The following is a 23,125-nucleotide window of genomic DNA, read 5'->3' as shown; positions in this document are numbered from 1 at the left end:
AATTAACTGAAAAAATCTTACCCGCTGGGAAAACTGACAAGTATAAATTAACTCAATGTTTTACCTAAGACGTAATTCATTAATTTTTCTTATCTTCTAAGAAAAACCAGTAAAATAATTAACTACTGTGATAAAAATGTAAGTTTAATGTAAAGAACTCGTATTTATTTTATGCTTAAGAATTTAGTATATTAGTATACTTGTTTATCTATATATGAAAATGTATATGTTCATGTAGCAGCTAATATGTATAAATTTATCCTAATTATTGAATCAAACGAGTCATGTTGATACTAATAAAGGACACCTTGAAACGTTCCTGTGATATCAGTGTGGCGATCATAACCCGCAAAGTCAGCGTGAATGCATCATTAGTCTATCATGTAACCAAAACGTGAGTCTATAGTAAACTGTGGTTGTTCGCAATGAGCTGTGCGCTATCCATATACACATAATATCAATTTCTCAAGTGAATATCTGATTTTCATTATAAAGTAAAAAGCTAATTGTTATTTTAATTAAGCAATTGAATTTTATTGAAACTAATAATAATAATACAATGTAGATAAATTGATATAATTAAATCTGCTTAAATAAATACCATTTTTATTGAGCATTAAATAATTAAACTGAGTTTAATTTTTTATCTCATTATCAATTGCTTTATTTTGATTTTATATCATATATTTAAATTTATGATATTAAATAAAATTAAAAAAGTTGATTTTTTTATAATAACTTACAACTGAGTATGGTAATAAATAAAAATTCTGTTCAACAGACTGAATGGAATAAATTTAATTTCATTAGTAACCTAGGATTGAGTTTAGTAAATTAAAAATCAAGAGAATTTTAGCATAAAAAAAATAACAAGGCTAAAATATTATTCCTCATTCAATTAAATTAATTGATCGCAATTAAACAGAGTGAAATTAAACAGAAAAAGAGCAGTAATTATAGAAAATAACTAAATAAAATTTGGATAAAATAAAGATAAAAATTTAAATATTCATGTAATAATATTGGCATCTATAATCTATGAAATAAAATCAAATGAACAATCACCAGAAAAAGTAATGTTTATTAATAAGTTGCATAACATAAAAGCACTTGGAAAAATCAATGATAACTTAACCGTTGGATTAAAGTTTATTATCCAAAAAACACCAACTACTTCTTCCTCTAATGATTAAAATTTAATCCTTGCATTCATTTCCATACTATATTTTCATCCAGCACTCATGTGTATTTAATAGTCCTTATGTAACTATACACTCTTCAAGCCTTTCATTCTGGTTTTACTCGAGTGTCTACATCATACGGTCTGCTTTATAATTTACTGGTAAACATCAGAAGGTTCCATCCGTCTATAAAATCTGTTCTATGAACAAAACAACATAAGGAGATCTTCAACCTATTAAATTAAGTAAGCTCGAAATAATCTTAAGACTTATTGAAAAAACCTTCTAAAATCTGTTATTACAATTTTCAGTTTCTAATTAGACATGTTAATTATTGATTCATTTCTTCCTCAGTCTTCAACTGTTTTTTTTTTCAAATTCACTCTCAATCATAAATCAAATCAATCAGAGCTATTATTAGGAAAGTCCATTCATATAGCAATTAAAGCACTGAAAGCAATGCAGAATTTTGTTCCAGATTCTTCAGCAAGAATTTTCTGTTTTTCATAGAAAAATTTATTATTTGTTTTTTCACGTGAAGTCATTCAATAGAAATATTAAGTGTGAAGCTAAAAAATGTGAAATTAATTATTAAGACGACTATTATTAAAACAAAAAAAATAATTCGATCGCTCCAGATGGACTATAAAATGAAAGATTGAAGATCTACTTCTACATATTGAACATACGATCCATAAAAACCGAGGTTAAAAGCTCCAGTCTACGGACAAAATTTTTCCTCCTCACCTAGATGTCCGTCTATCAAACTCCACTCAAGTTACATGTTTCACCGATCCGTTATAGTCAACTTTGAATATCGAATTGCTTGAACTGTACATTGAACTTTTTTCCTTTCAGAAAATACTTGAACTTTTGTTTGGTTTAATTTTCCTACTGGTGTCAGGTTGTCGTTGAAGTCATTATAATGATTAGCAAAGCAAGTTTTTCGTGCAATTTGTTTTGTTTTTCAACGATATAGAATACAATAAATAATAGAAAATGGAATATTAAATTCTTCAGCATTTAAACAAGCTTGATTTTAATTCAGGATACTCAAAAAAAATATTTCATAGAGTAAACTTTCGAATTAACTGAATAGTTTTATTCAACTTTTACATTCTTTGTTTATTTTTATTATTAAAACCTTCATAATGTAATTCTTGTGTTCGGTATTTTTTGAAGAGATTTATTTTTTTCATTAAATACAAATGGTCATTGTAATTAAAAATATTTTTATAGATAAAATTTTATATATTAGTAATAAAAAATGCATCGGTCTTTATGGAAGATAAACCTATTATCCTCATTAGTAGTGAGAATTATTTAGGCAAATTTCGAGTTAGCGTAAATTCATTCTGATCAACCAGTCAGCCACTGAGTGAAACTTGGTATCCCAGATACTCATTTGTGATAGTTTCTATTCCATATAGTGGAGAGAGAAATAGTATATAATGAGAATATTCAATGTTAGTGAAATTTAATCATATGAATAATTTACTCTCAAGAACAAATGTATTTTTTTACTCAAAATATATTTTTAACATTGAGTAAAAAAAACTGTTTTTCATATTCAAATTTTAATTATATTTTTTCTCTCGTAATAACAGAGTTCTTTACAAAAATGATTATATAAAATTACATTTAATTATGATATTTTTAGAAATACAATGATATTTCATTATTTTTGTTTGGTATACCTAATCTCTGATTCTCATCCTTTGGGAGTAAACAGAGGTAACTTGATTTTAAAAAGCTAACTTATTGAATTGAAAAGATGACTTTTCTTACGGCTAAACTTATTTCATAGACGAAGAATCGTGCAAACAATTTCGTATAAACGATTACAAAGCTAAAAGATTTAACTTTTGAACTTTTTGTTCAAAAAAACTGAGTTACATATTTTTTTTTTAAGCAATATACATTCTAAAAAAAGCCGAAAAATTTTCAAAGTTTCTTATTTTTTATTTTTTGACTGCAACTCAGGAGGACATTAACATAAATTCAAAACTTAAACATTCTAAAGTTGTGAATTCGTGCTTCAAAATGTTCTTTTAAAAATATCTATACGACCATTTCGATGAGAGTTGAAGCCATTTGCATTCCAATAAAATGTTTTTTGTAATTTGAACGTTCACCCGATTGATACATTCAATGTTTTCCAGTATAACTCAACAAATGGTTTGAAATCTTAGCAAAAAACGTATTTTAAATTCTAGTAAACCATTCTATCCGAAAGTCAACAAATTCCTCTTGGAGTAAGTTGTTTTTGTGCATTAAGCTAGTGGTGTTTTGGTCAATAGGAATTAGATTTCGCGAGCTCCAACATACACATATTGCTCGAGTCTCTATACTAGTTTCAACAGATTCCAGTGGATCAATCCCAATTGGGAAGTCTAGCAGCATCATCACTATGAATCGGTTGAGGTTAACGTCAAATGCAGATTCTACAAGTGCGTCGAACACGTCAGTATCCCATGTATGCCCCAGCATAATTGAATTATTGAATGAGCGACCGTGGTCCATATTCGGAATAATAATGATGTAGTATATGAGACTGGAGGGTCAGTCATTGCATTCAGGACGATTATCGCTGCTTTCCAGTGGTCGATGTCGTAGCCAATCGTCTGTAATCTCGTTCACCGCACACGCGTAAGAGGGATCAAGGGATGGAGATGTTGATCCTAGCGATCAGACGGGCAGTTTAACAAAATGATGTCAAATTTGTCGCATCGACACATAGAATATCTTCAAGAAGAGCTCATTTTGAAGGGAAACCACAACACCGAGCATCAAAAATGCTTTAGCTCATCACAGTCCACATGAGAGAGAAAAGAAGACGAACGACTTGGTTGCTTGGGGAAACAGCTGACGTTCTGTTCTAGTATTCTCCTGGTTGCTTTATTATGCAAGCACTCGGTGTGTCCCACATCTTATATTTCATAGGCGAAAGCAGCTAAGATTTACGCAAGATGACGCTGATGTTCTGATCCTCGTAACCTCTTGTTTTTGACAATTGTAAAAGAATAACTTCCTGAATGTCATTCAGACTAAATTTACTGTTACATTGTGTAGGCTAAGCCTGTGATATATGTCTCGCTTTTTTGTCATTAAAGAAAACATACGTGTGTCATCATCATAAATTTTCTCTAGTAAAAAATTTACTACAGTCACGAGGTGTGAAAACTTTGAATTTTTTTCTCAATTAATATTTTCAACTGTTGATTAATTTTCATGTCGAAAAAAATTTCTGAAGAACTAATTAATTTTCAGACTCTTTACTAAGAAAAATTCAACTATTACTATTCTATTTAGCGTTTGATCACCATGAAATTATAAATAAGATAAATAAATTTTTTCACGTAAAATATTAATTAATTTAAAATTTTCAAAGCATTGTGAGTAGTTAAAGAATCTACTAAAGAGTGAATGAAGACATACAAAATTTGTTTTAGATGAAAGGAAATTAATATCGTTGCTAATTAGAGTATTTTTTTTTATTAATATTAAACTTTAATATATTAAAAGCTAACAAAAATGTAGTTTTAATAAACTTTAAAATAATCTAAGAGACTAAAAGATGCTAAGGAATTTTATTTTATCTTAACTTATATTATTTCAATGAAATCTTGACTTTTTTTAGCTTTCATGTAATCAATGGAATTTATTAATATTGAATTCATTAAAATAACTGGCAATTGAACTAAGATTGAAGCACATTTTTAAGACGTATTGGCTTCGTTTATTCTATAAGACAAGAGGGATAGATAAATAAAATGAAGTTTTTCAAATATTAAATCTTCTTAGCCGTTATATGATTCTCAATGATATTACTGAAAAACGTAATATACTAGAGAGAACTGATGAGAGTTGCTCGTGATGGAGGCTAGAGGATAAAATGATATTGATCTGATTCTCGATCAAGGGATGAAAATTTAAATTCGATAATAAAAGTATAGAAAAGAGTTAGCAGGGATGGAAAAGAAGTATAGACAAGTGAGTGACCTAGATAATAAAATTTTTCTAGTTTTGCCAAATTTATATCTGTGTACATGCAATGGAAAGATACATTTATAATCGTACGATATGCCACTATGTCCGTGCTGCAAATAAACTTTACTGAGGTCTTTTATGAATATTTTGTGTGACGATAAAAACAGCTAGAATTTGGAATACTGCCCGTTGACGCTTATTCTGAGATTGGTTTTGACGCTTTTCTTTTTTTTTTTCGCCTCCACCATTCTCACCCCTGTTTAATCGAATTTTTTTTTACAAATATTACGATACAGAGACTCAATTATTTTCATCAATTAAATCTGCAATTTCGATGGCGAGAATTGAGGTTTTTCACTCAAGTTTGGATAATTAGTGAAAGGGAAACTGTATGTGAAGAAAAATCAAGCAAACTTTAGAATTGAAAAAAAATTTTTATTTTAACACGGGACATAAAAGTAAAAACGATTTTTTTCCACTTATCTTTTAAAAATTTCTAATTGCTATTAAAAAATATGACTGTTACCATAAAATTTTAATCGATATTTCGAGTAATAAAAATTAACAATTGAATTGAAATAATAAAAACATTTTTCGTTTAAATAATAATTGAAAATTAAATGAAATTCCCACAATCTCATTACGTACCATAAAGTATTTTAAACATTAAATGTAACAGACATTACGCACTACTAACTTATAATTTAAACACTGATTCATCATTAATCTGCTATCGATAACAATCCCTGTAAATCGTATTAAACCAATAAACATTGAAATTCCATTGGAAAAAAGTTTAATTTATAAATTATTTATAACCTGAGCAGTATTTAAACTCAATTTGATCCTCTAATATCACTTTTCACTCACCCGTAGTTGTTATCAATACTTGAATATAAAATTATTGCATAAGAAAAATAAGAGCCAAAAGATAAAGAAAAACGTCGAGAGTAAACACTATTTTTAGTTCTTCATAAAGTAAAGAAAAAGTTGTGAGATTTGCGGTTATTCAGCGATATAATTCAATGTCAGTTTTTCCAACGAGAGCAAGGGACCTCTCCTGGGGCACTAGATCAACTTGTTGGACAGCCAAGTGGCTGTGGGTGCCCCTGAGCACTGCATGGGGGGCCTGATCCGAAAGGATACATAATGGCTACGATACACTCGACCTGTGTAGAGATGCTCACGTAAAAGTTCACCACTGAGATTAGAACGTTGTTTTATTTATCAGACACCCAGCAGTGACTCGAAAAATTCCATAATTGAAGTAGTCGTCGTAGAATCGAGGCATATTTCAGAAGCTTGCAAGCAATGAGAGCTCACACGTGCACCAGGAAACTTTACTTCTCTTTTTTCTCTTCTTCTTCTTCTTCTTTCTCCTTATTCGGTTTATTTTTTCTCTTTCGACCCTTCTTGAAATTTTTTTTTGTTCGCTTCACTGAAGCGAGAGCAGCTCTCTAAAGCAGTAACCACCAATGTTCTGAAAGCAATAGGGTGCGAAACTTTAATGGCTCTCCAAAAAGTTTGTCCAGGTCAGGATTTGCTTTTTGCTACCTTTATCGGCTAACCCGTAATCGCGTGTTTTAACCAACGTCTCTAATCCCAAGTAATATATAATAAAATATAATTCCACACAATAAACTCGATAAAACAAACCGCAGATGTTAGAGTTAGTAAATCAGATCATTTATAGTCGACTCTCTTTCGTATATATAGTGGGAGCGTAGTCGAAGTAGTAGTATGGTTCAATTACTGATCAGACTTTCAGCGACTTCCGGAGTTTAGTGTGAGTGAGAAGGAGAGTTTGTGCAATTACACGGTAGAACTCAACACGAACTTGTAAAAGCTTAGAAAAGAGAGGAATCAGGAGTTTTTGTTTTAGAAAATTATGTCACGGTAATAAAAGGAGATGATGCGAAGAACAAATTCGCACATTTTTATTACTTTATGCAATGTTATTCTCTAGAATGGTAGTTTAAAAAAAAATTAATCTACTCTCGTACGAACCGTAAGTCGGGATCACTGGATCATCGTTAAGTTTTTTTTCATCCATGTGATAGAGTCTTAGTTGATGGGATTTCGAATTTAGTTAGCGGAAATGATGAGACTTTCACGTGTTGGTTGAAAAAAAAAATTTATCACTATGTCCTGATACTCTTGTTCGTACTTCTGCTGTCACTGTTAACAATTTGATACATTCATTGACACTATAAGAGCAATAAATAAAATGAGACGATAGGAATAAAAAATGTGAATCTATATTTCATCAAAGTTAATGAAAATTTCAATAATCAAACGTATGTAAATATGGAAAAATCCGAGAAATGAATTAAATGACGATAATATTTTGCTTTGATATATCAAAAGAGTCATAGAGGAAAAAAATTTATATACAATAAAAACAGGAAAAATAGAAATTGGCTCCATGAAGGCGGTAAATAAAAGACGAGTTGCATTTGTACAAAGTGAAGAGAGGGTTGAAGAGCAGAGGGAAATAAGGAGCAAAGTGGAACGAGTGTCTATTCACGGCATGGTAAAAGTGTCGTAAAGCGATAGCTCTTGTGCCACATAAACTACTTAACATCGTATCCTGGTATCGTTCGTCGGCAGCCGCTCGAAAGCTTTGCCGGCACGAGAAGAAGTCCAAGTGGCCTTTTCCGAGTTGTTACCAAAGTGTAACGCGGGTTTTTTTACATCACTCCTACTCTTTGCTTGCTAACACCCATTCTCACGTTGATTCGCTTCAGTATCTTGCTATCCTCATGGCTTGTTTTTACCTCGTTTTCCAAATCAGTAGCAGTTAATTGCCTCCAAGGGATAATCCCGAACTCGTGGTGTGACAAGACCGAGTGGTGACCCAACAACAACCTGGCATTTCTACTTCTCTGCTACTCTTGTTCTCTCTCACTTCCGCTACAAATGGTTGCGGCAAGTAACATCCATGTGATGCACCAATGAGAAATTCACAGAGATGTTGTACTTTTTAACGACCACTCTCAACCTCATTTTTAATGACCAAACTAATTCACACAATATCCCATCTATCGTGTTTATTTCATTTGATCCTCGTATTTATCTGTTTATTGGATTTAATTACTTCATCCCCGACACACTTTTCATACTTACTCTGATAAAATATTTTACATTTAATTGAAAAAAAAAATTTAATGAGTATAGATATTTTACCACAATTAATTTTAAACATGAATATTAAAAGAGTTACCAAAAAATGAACTTTGAATACTAATTAATTTTCAGATTTAACCATTTATCTTTTTCACTAACAGCTAAATTAGCAAACTGCCTAATTTATTTTACCAAAATTCACTGGAAATACCAAAAACTCTTCATCAACATGTTTTCATCAATCTGCATGTAGAGTTTATTCATTTAAAAGATCATGTTTTCTATTGAAAATAAAATTCAATACTTTTTATCAACCAAATCAAAGGATTCATTTTTAATTAAATATATCAAAAAAATATAACAGTTATACATTTCTATCAAATTTCGTTTGATAGCATTATTGAAATGGTGGTTTAAAATTTATATTGAGATGATCAGTAAAATATTTTGTAAATAATGTCACTCTAAAATTGCAAGTAACATCAGATCAATATCAAACTCGTTAGTATTTATAAAAAACGAGTTAAATTCGTTAAAGAAAAAATTACTTTATTGGAAATTGTTATTTAATTAATATTAATTGAATGTTGTCTAAAGGAAGTCTTTTAATCTCTTTTTTTAAAATAGATGTTAAAAGTAGTAATAACTTAATCAAGTGAAACATAAAAAAAATCGTTTAATGTGAAATTCAAATTTAATTAAGTATAAAAGGTATAAAGCAGGAGATAAGTTCATATGTATTTGTGTAAACACAATTTTAATATTATTGAATGATATTTTGATAGATAATGAAAATTAATAGTAAATTAAAAAGTTAACTTTAAAATTCAAATAAACTCTTACCGTGATAAAGTCCTTGTTATAGAAAATAGTTTATTGCTGAAAGTTTTTTAAAAGTGATTGATATTGAATTAAAGAAGCCTAGACCTTATGGAATTGGTAGTGCCAATTGAAAATCTTGGGCACGTTACTAAGGGACATTTATCAGCCTGCGACGACACTCTACAGCACTCTCGAGAAAACTTTTTCCTCACTCTCCTGCTGTTATATTTTCGCCGACAAAGCATAAGAATTTTATATTTTTTTTTTTTAATAATGAAAACTGCTCTATAAATATTTTTTTACCATTACCATGATTACTCAACGATTTCCAACTAAACTCAAGGTTTTGATTTGAAAATTTTTCTTTCAAGTGACATCATAAAATTTTATTTCACGAGCGAATTCATACTTCACCAAAGTTGTGATTGCAATATTGCACTAAAAATAATAATAAAAAATATATATACTTTTTTTATCAATCTACAGGATGCAAATGTACAAAACAGGCTACTGCTTTTATACACTAAAGAACTGATTTCACTTCAAAGATTTTATTTATGGAGTACATAATATTTTTTTTTATTCCATCACATACTATATTGTGATCTGTATAGACCAAAGCATTTCTAAAAACAAACCTCAATATCCATGCAATAATTAAAAACATTTAAATCCTATAAAATATAAAATTTCTTCTTCTCCATAACTTTTATTGTGAAGAGCACTTCGATAAAGTGTAATATTTGATATCAAAGAATCAAATATATCCATCAATACAATTGTTGGAGAAATGGAAAATAATTTTTTACCTTGAATTCAAGAAATGTTGATAATAAATTTTTAATATTATCTACAATCCTTCTATATCAATTATTTATTATAAGCCAAAAGATTGAATCGAAATCATTCAAATATTTTCTCCATAAAAAAAAGAAGAAAAAAATATAAAAAAGTTAAAAACATCTCTCTTTCAATGATTCGTGTCAAACATTTTTTTTATATTTCACACGACTTTTTTACAATATTTTTTTATTTTACGACTGTAGAAATAAATTTGACAATTTAAATGCTTTGAACCACTTTAAATGTTTGGAGTTATTTTTAAAACACTTTGTGCGAGGAAATCAAAACAAATTTTTTTATATTGAAACGAAGAGGGATTTTTAATTAAGAGTATAAATTTACAATTTTATACAATATTTGAGAGGGATTAATATCTACATATCCTGTCTTATTGAAAGAATCACCTCATACATATCTGATGTATGATCAATGTACAATCATAGTTACTATCTCTTTTTGTGACGTACATTAAACTTTTCTAAGTACATACAAGAATATTCAACATCAAACACAAGATAATTAATGCAAAAATTTTTCAATGAAATTCTTCATTTGTAATCTCATAGGAATTTTCGAATACTACTAATTTCGTTCGATAATGAATTTGATATAAGCTCACAATAAAAGCCAGTAAGCTAATAAAAAGCTCTTTCATTTCTTCGTTTGTTGATTAAAGGTAAATAATTATGATGATATGTTAATTTTTCTGTGAAATGTTAATCAAAATAAAATAGAATCTATTAATGCAGATGAGCATTCATTAAAAGACTGTTACGCAACAAAATAAATTCACAAACGTGCAAAGCTGATTATTACACCATCTCGGACATTACTTCCTCCCTCAAACATTCAAGAGATGCTGCAGTAGGGCATTAAAAAAACATGGGATTCATGGAAACCAGTGTGGTTTACTCATGAATATGAAAAACACAAGAGACACAATTAGCAACAGCACCGGGTCGAAACGGCATTAATTTTGTTGTATAGTCAGAATAGTTTTGGTGTGACTTACAATTATTCTAAGATATTTTTCTTAACTATTTCTCAACGTCAAATTTAATGTGACATTTCATTACCTTGCGCTGAATGCATCTCCATCAGAAGTAGTAGTCCAAATAGTAGACTGCAAGGCATCTTACTCAGACGTGAAGTAGGTTGAATTATCGGTGATTGATGGCAGGGTAATTGTCCCCTTTGCTGTGATGAACCACCTCTTGATCTGGTTTCCTTGATCTTTGACATCTGTACACTTTCACACCGTGACAAGACACTCTCGACACTGCACGAATAATTTAATGATTCCTAAGACCGTTCAGTATTCGAGAACATTTTTCGATTTTTTTTTATGTATCACACACTTCCGTCGATTACACAAAATCATATTAAACAATTTTGCTTTTAAAATGGTCATTTTTTTATATTTACATACCAACATTTTATTAGTAAAATTAAAATGACAATTTGTTTTTTTGTTTTGTTTACTCTGAAATCTCTAGAGAACTATAGACAAAGTAACGAAACAAATAAATTAATTGGTAACAATGAAGATAAATTTAAATCAGATGGTGGATTATCCCATTGGAATGGCTAATTTATGTGGAAAATGTCTTAGGGATTAATATAAATTTTTGAACAATATAAAACAACGTAAAAGTTTTCGCGCCGGTTTCAAACTTGCTCCGAGACACCAGAGAACGACAGACGCATGGGATGACTCAACTCGCGACACTGTAACGTGCGGAATGACTCTGCGGGAGTTGTTAGAAGAAGAGCGCATGCGTTTGACCACCACTGCGTCGGATAAAATCTTCGGCGCAACCACTGAAATGTTCTCGTAACCTATGTACAAAGTCACACAGCACCTCTCAATTCATCACCCTTTCCTCTTATTGTGTATCCGTTGACATTTGCTTTTGTTTTGCGTCTTTATTCCAAAGTCGTTCAAAGGACCATAATGTCATGATTTTCTTCGAAGATGCTTCCCGCCCCATCTTTATCGCAAAATCTTCTAACGAATGCGATAACATTGTTTCACTTAATAGAGACTTCAGTTATTATTTAGGTCGGAAGAAAAATGTTTAGAGTTTTGAAAATCTTTTTTTTTTCTCCTTTTAATTAATTCCATATTGCAGTTTTAATTTTTTTTAATCTTTGAACAACCAGACTTTTGGGTAAATCCTTTATGATCAAAAAATATCACAATTATTTTTACTTGTGTGTAAAAACTTTAAATTAACTGCAATAATGGTATAATAACAGTGGAAAAGTTTTCCTTGTTTTTAATGAAATTTTCAACGATATCTATTATTTTTTCCGGGTTGCAACTTTAGTACATGATCAAGTTGAGTAGTTTGAATTTTTCTGAGTTGAATAATCTAAATTTTTTAAGAACAATTTATTCTTTAGATATAATACATGCAATGAATTACAGTACACTTCAGAATAGGTAAAAAGTCTACTGTTATAAAAAATTAATTGCAAACATTTTTAAATTTTATGAAAATTTTTCTTTTAATAAAAACTTAATTATAAAAATTTTTTTACACAAGTAGATATTATTAAAATTTGATTTCTTCAATACAAAAGATTTTTCTTTTAATTTTTTAGTTCATTAAGGTTACTGTAGAAGCTTGATTTGTTAAAAATTTAACCAACAAAAAAATATCTCATTAACATCTGGTGATATTTATTAAACAATAACTTCAACAAAGTAACCAAGTTGCACATTACGTAATTAATTTTTACTAGAGCATAGAAAATAGAGAGAACATTTTAATATTCCAGAGGAAAATTATTTGTCATTAATCTGTACATTTTAATATTCTTATTGACAAGAAATAAATGAACCTTAAAGTAATTTTACCTTCTATAGTATTATACAGTCGTGACAAGCGTTAATTACTTTACCTTAATTTTTTTTAAATAATTTCCCCCAAGAGAGTCACAAAGAAAGTTGATGTTTCAATATTATCTCTAGCATGAATGGTAATCTAACGAAAGCAATTAAACTAAACAGAATAAAGGTTCTTTTTGACAAAAACATGTTATAAACAAATGTACATTTTTGTCAGGATTGGATAAAATTTTTTAAATATAATCCAAATACGTCACTGAAAATAAATGACAAAAGAGTCATTTAATCAGTCTCACAAAGGTCAACTGGCTATTCTCCCAAGTGGACCCATCATTTCGGAACTGGAGAAAAGAGACAAGAAGGCGGAGACTCGCGTGTTAACGAGTTGGTACGGTCTGAAAAATGGGCCACTTGCAGACAAGCTATTACCAGATTACCCGTCGTACACTGACATAATGGAGCTTGAACATTACAGCATAGGATACAGGATGCAAGAGTGTTGGAAATCACTTATACGTACATTGAAAGTTCTTTGCAACATATAAATGTACATTCAACTAATTACACTTTTTTCATATTTATTTTACTATTAAGTGAAAAGCTATTTTAGAATCTATTTTCAACTTAACAAGCCATAGCAGTCGTTCTTTGATCATAAATCATAAACGCAGCATAATTAGCATGCTTAGTCCAATACAACTAATTTTAATTAGGAATTACTAAAGCTTAGTATGTCAATCATTTAACTCAAGATTAATATTCATACATTTTCTTTGTAGTTAATAGTTTACATAAGTTTTTGTTGAGTAATTAATCATCGATTTAATTCCATAACTCGATTGGCTAAGTAATTTTAGGTTTCCCGGAGGTTAATTACTATTTTTGAGTAATTTTTATTTCACATATTATCTTTAACTAATGAAGGGTAAATCTAGAGCAGTAAAGCTTTTGTAAATGTACGATAAGTTTTCGAGTTAATAAAAAAGCTCGATTTAGTATTACATATTAAGGTCTATTAAAGTTTGATAATTGATCAATTTTTAGTTATATCAAGAAAACTTTAGTGAACTTTGTTAAAAGTAATCGATTATTTCATTTCAATATTAATAAACATAACTTCTTTTTGAATTGGAAATGATTCAAGTTCTTGAAACTTCTAGGTAAAAAATTTCTTTATTTAATGGTATAAAAAAGTTGAGTCGATTAATTAAATTCTTTCTTTATCCGAACAAATTTCAAGAAGTATTTTATTAGTAAATTAAAAATATCTACAAACCAGTAAAAATTATATTGTTTTACACGAGCTCAAGAATTTCTACTTAAGTGGTTTCCTTAATTTTCTCAACTTTTATTTTATCTAAAACTTCCTTTTTTTTTCTCACTTGAAAATCACAAAAAATTTTAATGTTTTGTAAGAAAAGTAAAAAGCATCATAAAAAGATTTCTGTCCAGAAAAAACTTTTTTCACCTTCAAACGCAACAGTTCTATATGCATAAGTAGAACCACTTCACCTATTTATGTAGGGTATTCACTTAAGATTCATGTTTAATAGATACATTCTTACTTTCTCAAATGTACATCCATACTTGTATTAAAACATCTTTATGTGTTTAACTTGTTGTAGAATCTCAACTCTTATACAAAATAAATGTGTATAAGTTTGAAATCTCTTCCGAGTTTCTTTCATCAAATATCTTTAACTCATAGATACAGTAGTTTCTAAACTTTTCAATAGACTTTGAGGCACAAATGTTTCCCAAAATTTACCATAAATGAATTGTTCAAGTGAATTTATAAACTCTTTAAACGTTTCCCAGTAATACTAGAGAACAATAGAATTCAAGGCAGAAAATACAGGAATATATCAACATATTTACGGGAGTTGATGAAATAGAACACAAATTTAATTTTTGTTCTCAGTTTCAGAATTAACTCCAGTGGATAAACAAATCAATAATCTATCCAACAGATGCTACAAAAGAGTACTTCATCCCCTTCGAAGAATAAAACCGACGTCTACCCTTCTAGTTGAGGATATTCGATACAGATTCCTCTTTTACCATTGTTCAGTAGTCAAGCTCAACAAATGGTCAGGCGTAACCGATGTTTGGTACAGCGAGAAACATTTGAATTTATTTCCATTGAGTAATTAAAGTTTAAAGAAAAAATTCAATACAAATCAAGATAATAGTATTTTTATTTAATTCTATTACTAAAAAAATCAGAAAAGTTAGTCCAACTATTATTTTTTTGTCATGACAAGATAGATACGATACCTATTTTATTTGCAGTTAAGAGAATTATTTTATAGTTATGACAACTATAATTAAAGCTCAATGAATTTTTATTATTTAACGTAGTTGGGACGGTTAAAAATTGTATCGATTAATTAAACATTCAATTGTTGATAAGTTGAAAGTATCATTGATTACAATACAATGAATTAAATTCGAATATATTGAATTTCATGGACACAAGATTATTTTATAATTGCTGTAAATTATAGGAAATTGGTTTATTTTGAGAATTTCATCAAACATTTTACTTGGATATTGGTATATTCTCCAATGTATTTTAGACTTCATTCGAAATCATTCGATAAATAATTAAAACTTCAGAATATATCCAATATTCAAGAAATTAAAAACCATTCAGAATTATAAGTTTTGAATATATTTCAAATACGTTCTAAACCAACCATTAACAATTTTTTACATCTGTTTAATTAAAGTGAAAAACAAATTACAAAATCAATATATATATATATATAAGACTTATTTATATAAAAAATATATAAATAATGCATTTAATATTGCGAAACAAATGTGCTCATGAGAATTATCATCATTAAATGGAGTTAAAGTTCAAACACATGTCCTCATTAAATTTGTTGAGTAGTAGGGAGTCGTTAGCTTTTGTGCAAAAAAGCGCGCTACATATGAGCTACGAAAACAGAATTCTAGAATTCACTATTGGATTTAATCGTTTCCTATGCACTTCACAGCACCCATTGTATGCAAGAGGGGAGGTAGTAAGGTCTCTATAATAATTTAATGCCAGATATAATAAGTTACTTGCTGTCTGGCGGCTTGCCAAGGTGGTACCCCTTTATTCATCCCTTTATGAAAGCTGAAAAGCGCACGATGCCGCTCAACTGTTAACGTATGGACTGTCTGTTGATGAGACTGATCCTTCTATAGGTTTTCGCTTATACACCAGTCTTAATGAACCCGAGAATTGATTTTTCTAAGATTGGAATCATAATTTAATACAGTTGTTATTTTTTATACTCCATACTTCATTAATCATATATGACATTAATAAATTCGTTTGCGTTATTGAATACAGATTTTTTTCTTGTCACAATGGAAAATATCCACGATCAAATATAAGATTTTCGAAGGTACTTTTTTGTATATGTTTAAGTGAGAATAAAGAAGGAAATAACCTTTCAGGAAATTAAATAAAGTAATAGCATATTAAAAATACTAGTAAGGTAAAAAGAAAAAGTTTGATTATTTTTGCTTTGACATGAAATTTTTATATAGAACTTTTTTTTCTTAGTTATTATTATAGAAAAGAAAAAAAAAATATTGAATGTTTAAATTAAGAATCCTTTTTTTTAGATATCCTTTAGATGACAAATATGATTTATATGAGTAATTCTATTTTTGCTTATTACCTTAATGAATATTTTACAGAAAGATCTGCAATATTTAATTTAAAAGAGAATTATCTTAATTTAAAAATAAATGATGTAGAATTAAGCTAATAAATTATTATATGATCATCATTAAAAAAAAATTATCTCAAATAACTTTGATCCCCAGTTTTATTTTGGTATAAAAAAAAATAAAGTCGTGCAAATATTATCTCTTTACGGGCGATGATTTTTTTGTTTTGATCCAGAATGATTGGGTCTGTTTAATTTAGTCTAAGAACAATATCATCATTCTAGATAGTCTGTTTTGTCTTTGACTTTCTTATATATCGCCTTATTTCATCTACGATTCCAAAGTTTTTATGAAGCTTCGAAGACAAATATATACTGGAATTATGTGGCACGACGTGCAGCATAACATATTTTAATTACCGCAATTTAAATTCAATAATTTTGGCGCGCTGCGCGGGTATACCTTGCTTGGGTGGAGAAGCCACGCAGCTGTTCTACGAATTAGCATACTAAACTTTATCACCAACAGCTCGACAAAGACGTGCCAAGACGGCTGAACTAATTCTGAAGATAAAATAAAGTTAGAAATGCACGCTCACTTGTGAGCATGACGAAGATGAATACACAAAAGACAGAGAGCTACCAAAAATACTGGGATCCATTTTCTACGGTTTGAATTACCAAAACTTGGACGATTTGATATCGTTTTTAGCATTGCTCCTGATTCTCCAAGATAATCATCTGAAAATCATAAGAATGAATAGCATTAAAATAAAACTATCAAGATACATGAGAGTCATCATACTTTTTAATAATAACTGCTCTCTGATAAGATGGATATTAATGTAAATTAACTAATGAAATGTGAAAAATTTATTTATTGAGCTTATTGATTTTCGTAAAATAATCGGAGTAGAGGTGTATATATAATTGAGATGAATATTGAGAAGTTGGAAGTGAAGTTGGAGGTAAACTTGGATGCCGCAGGCAGCCTCATTGCTTGAGAGCAGAGACGTGTTACAGACAACTATATCTCCGCGTCTCTTACCCCTCCACTTGACACTCTTGCCCGGACTTATTTTATCCTTTACCTTAAATCTACCTACATTCACCGTAATACAAAATTCTCAATATTTTCAATATAAACTAGAGCACCGTAAAATACGATAGAATTTATAATTATTTACAGTAGAATAATTCACATCACTTTCAATATAGATATTCCTAAATCAGTTCACCAGTATGCACAGCCCATTTCAAATAATTAATAATCGCCAATATTTCTCTTTATTATCCTTTATACTTTTGTTGACGTTTATGAGGGTGAATAAAAAAAAACATCCATTCACAACAGAGTAAATCGATGCTCATTTCTCTAGGCTTATATATATATAACTCTTCAGAAATTCAAAGCGTCCACGAGTGTGCTCACCCCTTCGATCCATGGGCACGTCACGCTTTAACTTGTTGCTCGATCCTTCATCTCATGCTAGACAAATTTAGTGACATATTCAAAGGCTTGTGAATCGAAGATCTGGAAAACTACATTTAATGATCACATCTGATAACAGAACGCTTGCTACTCAAGCTGTACTAACAGTGTCGCCTTGCGTACTTGTTAAAGTTGAGCAATTAAATCAACGACTCTTTGCTCTACTGGAAATTCCAACGTCATTTTATACATTCTAAAGAAGTTAAGTCTCTCGTCTTAGGTGACTACTTATATATGTTGGTGTATGGCAATGATGTAAGCTGGGTTAACAAGTTAGTCTAGAAATCTGTTTAGATGTATTCCATGATATTATTGAGTTCAAATGAACTAAGATGCTAAGTTTGTGTGATTACGAAAAATAATACTTGATGATGCAATAAAATTGACGGACTTTTTTACTTCAATATTCTTTGATGTAAAAAGTCAAGCAATAACCTTCGACGCGTTTCTCCAGCTGACACTGCATTCTCAACTTGCGTCGAAGAACATGAAAAATTCCTTAGACTTGCCAGAAAAGTTTCTCTTATATAGATGCGTGGTCCGCAAGTTTTTCTACATTATCCATAAGTCGAAGAATTGTTCAAAATCGTACGACAATGCTGAGGAATAATCATATGACCAAAGTTCCTTTGTAAATAAAAATAAAACTCTCCTCAAAATGGATTAATTTTTTCTTACTCTCTTTTATTTGAAGTATGAATTTGAAAATTACCTACATTGTAAGCTCTCTTGGTCCCTGAGGAATTTTAAAAGTAGAAGTGTCTTGAGGATACTTTTTACTTTTTTTCGAAACTTATAATAGAAAGGATGTGACAAAAATTTTATCGAACAATATTTCGAAAACGATTAGATATATTTTAGTTTAAATTGATTTTTTCATTTGTTTTGACTTGAAGTAAGTTGAAAGGAATTTTTCTAAAGAAAATAATGCAGTTATATTAAAGCAAATTAAATGTAAGATCTGATTAATTGAATATTATTAAATTATTGAAAAATATTTTTATCACACAAGAAGTCAAGATGAGATCGTAGATTTGATTATTTAATTTACTTTTAAATTTATAAACTGCTCCGGAAAAATCGAGGTCAATGATTTTTTAAATATTTTTCAATAGAATGAATTATAGATTTGAGCTTGTTAACATTTTTAATAAAATAAGTTTTCAAGAATTTTTTTTTTTGTATTTTATCTTCAATAGTATGAGTTAATTAATATATTGCAGCACAGGCTTACTTATTAAAATGAAAAGTGCTTTTAAATAAAGTTGAAAAATTGTGTCAATAAAGATTGCAAATAGATTTGAAAAGAAGGCAACGATGTACCTGAGTTATTGAATTAAAATAATTAGTCCTATTGATTGACAATCAATTCTGATAATCAATAATTATGTAAAATATCATAAAATGCATTTACTTCACTGATATGGTTAATTTTTTAAACTCATCGTATGCACAGAATGTTCATGAACAAGTTAGCATTGTCTCGTGATATGAATATTCACGTCGAGGGATGTTAGATGAACATTCATGGAATCTTTTTTAACACGTAACATTTATATATTTATGAAGAGAGACCAGAGTTTTAAAGCTGAAAATTGTTACAAAAATTTGACAATAGGAGACGTGAATAAGGCATTATTTCTGTTAACTGGATTAAATTATTAAACAGATTTTCAGTGCTTTGTGGAAATCTTCTGCTGATATATGTTACAGAATAAGAAGTTATTAATGACTTTATTTCAATGAAACAAAACAAAAAAAATTGTAGAATTGAATTTCATTGTGAAAAAACTGGGGAAAATATATTTTTCGAAATATGAAAAAGTAGAATTTGATGCACTGCAGATGCAGTTGAGATGTATCATGCCTGGGGGTAAATGTCAACCAACAATTGTCACATAGTCATTGCCTATCAGTCTTTATGATCCGTCTTATGTCGAGTACTTCACATTTATAATTGTATCGTGGAACTATAGAGTACGTTTGAGGAACGAAATTTTTTTTTTCTTTTTAAATTTTTTCTCTCTACTCCAAATGTACTTTAAATGTTTTGTACTAACAAAAGCAATATACATAATGAAATTAATGTATGATATATTGGCAAAAAACTGTGAAATATAAAAATGTGCATAACTTCGATGCTAATAATGCTACAGGGTTGATCGAGGGCTCAAATGAAAGATCTCGACGAGAGGAATAGAGTCAATATAGTTAAAATCATACATGGAGCATAATTTATGCGAAAATTAAAGTAAGTTCCGATTTTACCCCATTTTGAGGGTGAAATAATTAATTTTTCTAATGTTCGACCTGATTCCGCATATCTACGCATTGAGACGAAGAGAATGAGTGGTCGAACTTGAAAATCGGACAACTTTGATTTTTCGACCCCAAAAAATGGCAAGTGGTACCCCTTTCCATTTTTTTTGGCCAAAAAATAAAGGTTCTCCGATTTTCGAGTTTGACCACTCATTCTCTTCGTCTTGATGCGTAGAAATGCGGAATCGGGGCACCGCCCGGGAAAATTCATTTTAACACCCTTAAAAGGGGGTAAAACTGGATACACATTAAAAATGATCATCCCCTTGACTTTAAACCCTTATAACCCATGAACGGACAGTCCAATGATCATTTTTAGGGACGTTTTAGAAACGTGAAAATTTAAGCTATCTAACAATATCTATAAATTTATCGAGAAAAATTTCTTTCACCCTTAAAATCGCTAAAATATAAAAAAAAAATCACATTTTTTTGGGAGTTTGCCAATTATTTTGGCGATTTTAGGGGGGAAATACATTTTTTAAACAATTTTCATGGACATGTATCTTTAGCTAAGATTCTAAAGTTTCCAAACAGCTCCTTATAATCATCATTGAATGCTTTGTATGAGAATTATAGAGCTTCAAAGTCGAAGTAAGGGTCGAAAAATCAGCTTTCCTTTGATTTAAATCTTTATAACTCGTAAAGAAATCATCAGAAAAGGATTTTCAAGAGCTATTTGGAAACTTCAGAATCTTAGCTAAAGATACATATCCATGAAAATTGTTTAAAAAATTTATTTCACCCTTAAAATCGCCAAAATAGTTGGCAAACTCCCAAAAAAATGTGATTTTTTCATATATTTTAGCGATTTTAAGGGTGAAAGAAATTTTTTTAACATTTTTTATGAATATGGATATTTAGCTTGGATTATTAGGTTTCCAAAACGTCCCTAAAAATGATCATTGGACCGTCCGTTCATGAGTTATAAGGGTTTAAAGTCGAGAGGAGGATGATTTTTAATGTGTATCCAGTTTTACCCCCTTTTAAGGGTGTTAAAATGAATTTTCCCGGGCGGTGCCCCGATTCCGCATTTCTACGCATCAAGACGAAGAGAATGAGTGGTCAAACTCGAAAATCGGAGTACTTTTATTTTTTGGCCAAAAAAAATGGAAAGGGGTACCACTTGCCATTTTTTGGGGTCGAAAAATCAAAGTTGTCCGATTTTCAAGTTCGACCACTCATTCTCTTCGTCTCAATGCGTAGATATGCGGAATCAGGTCGAACATTAGAAAAATTAATTATTTCACCCTCAAAATGGGGTAAAATCGGAACTTACTTTAATTTTCGCATAAATTATGCTCCATGTATGATTTTAACTATATTGACTCTATTCCTCTCGTCGAGATCTTTCATTTGAGCCCTCGATCAACCCTGTAGCATTATTAGCATCGAAGTTATGCACATTTTTATATTTCACAGTTTTTTGCCAATATATCATACATTAATTTCATTATGTATATTGCTTTTGTTAGTACAAAACATTTAAAGTACATTTGGAGTAGAGAGAAAAAATTTAAAAAGAAAAAAAAATTTCGTTCCTCAAACGTACCCTATAGTTCCACGATGGGAACGTCGGGGAACTTCCTTATTGGGAACAATTTAGGGAACTTTTTGGGAAACGAAATTTTTCTATACGGGATAATTATTAATTCAATACAGAATAAATGTTAGTATGGATTCCTTTTTTTTGTGATAAAGTTAAATTACAGTTTGTGATTTTTTTTCAGTTAGTACTTTTTTTTCATTGTGAATAGATAGAATAATTATAAATATCATACACACTAAATGAATTTCATGATGCAAAACTTTAAACATATTTTTAACTTCGAAAAGGTCAAACATACTTAATTAAATTTTATATGAACATTTTCAGTATAAAAAAAATGGAAAATTTCAGTATTTGAAGTGAACTTTTCGGATAACAAAAAAAGATAAAAATAAATCGTTGATTGTATAACTTACAACGAAAATTGAATGACTATTATTAATACTTTACAATAAATTTATTTTAATTCAATAACATTTTTGAGTCTGTTCAAAATTAGTATTGTAATAAACTGTACTGAAAAATTCATTACCACAAGTTTATGAGAAGCAACAAGAAGAAAGAAGGAAGGAATGAAAGGATTAATAGTAAATTTCGCATTAATTACAATAATTTTCCCACTCTTCATCAACAGAATGCAGTGCAAAGTTTAAAACAGATAAATGATAAACGATCTGACACATCTACCGATAAAATAATAACACGCGTGAATTAAACACGCGTTTCCGGTTAATCTGGCTCTTTAGGGTAACGTTTATAGCGATGGGTTTCAGTTGGGGGCTGCACATACAAACGGTAGATAATAAGTCACCTAGTGCACGGATCCTGGATCCAGAGGTTGGCTGCACGCCAGTTCTATTCGCGCTTCGGTTGTTCCGATCTATTCTATACTGTGCACGTCACACGCATGACGCTCTTAACTAAATTATGGACAAAGTAGTCCGATTTCACGAGTTAAAGGGGCATTCACAAAGTTCCGGATCTCCGTCTTCATCACCTACTCTTGCATCGTCTGTCACAAATATATATATATATTCGGCCTCTTTCTCGCTTCATCCTGCTGCTTTGTCGACATCACTTTTTAATGCAATAAATTACAGAGTAATATTCTTATAGCGTTCATGCGACACATGAAAATTATTTGAACGATAATTATAAATGACATACATGATGGTCATTGGAAGAGTCAACTATATTCGATTACTGTTGGCTGGTATTCAATGAAAATTGATGCAAATAATCTTGTCATGGACTTTATTTAATACGTGTTTGGAA

At 29.8% G+C, this 23,125-nt stretch overlaps 1 protein-coding gene across 1 annotated transcript in view; it reads right to left on the bottom strand.

The window, feature by feature from the left end:
* The window catches only part of LOC118066938 (zwei Ig domain protein zig-8-like), a 104,611-nt gene extending 92,932 nt beyond the window's left edge, over positions 1–11,679 (bottom strand). The window contains exon 1 of the mRNA XM_035083384.1: positions 11,039–11,679. Within this exon, the coding sequence (XP_034939275.1) occupies positions 11,039–11,204 (166 nt within the window). The 5' untranslated portion in view covers positions 11,205–11,679. The remainder of the gene's footprint in view (positions 1–11,038) is intronic.
* Between the last annotated feature and the right edge of the window lie 11,446 nt (positions 11,680–23,125).

Source organism: Chelonus insularis, unplaced genomic scaffold, assembly GCF_013357705.1.
Source record: "Chelonus insularis isolate UGA/USDA-ARS -01 unplaced genomic scaffold, ASM1335770v1 contig_358_pilon, whole genome shotgun sequence".
NCBI lineage: Eukaryota > Metazoa > Arthropoda > Insecta > Hymenoptera > Braconidae > Chelonus > Chelonus insularis.
This window is presented reverse-complemented; position numbering and strand designations above follow the sequence as displayed.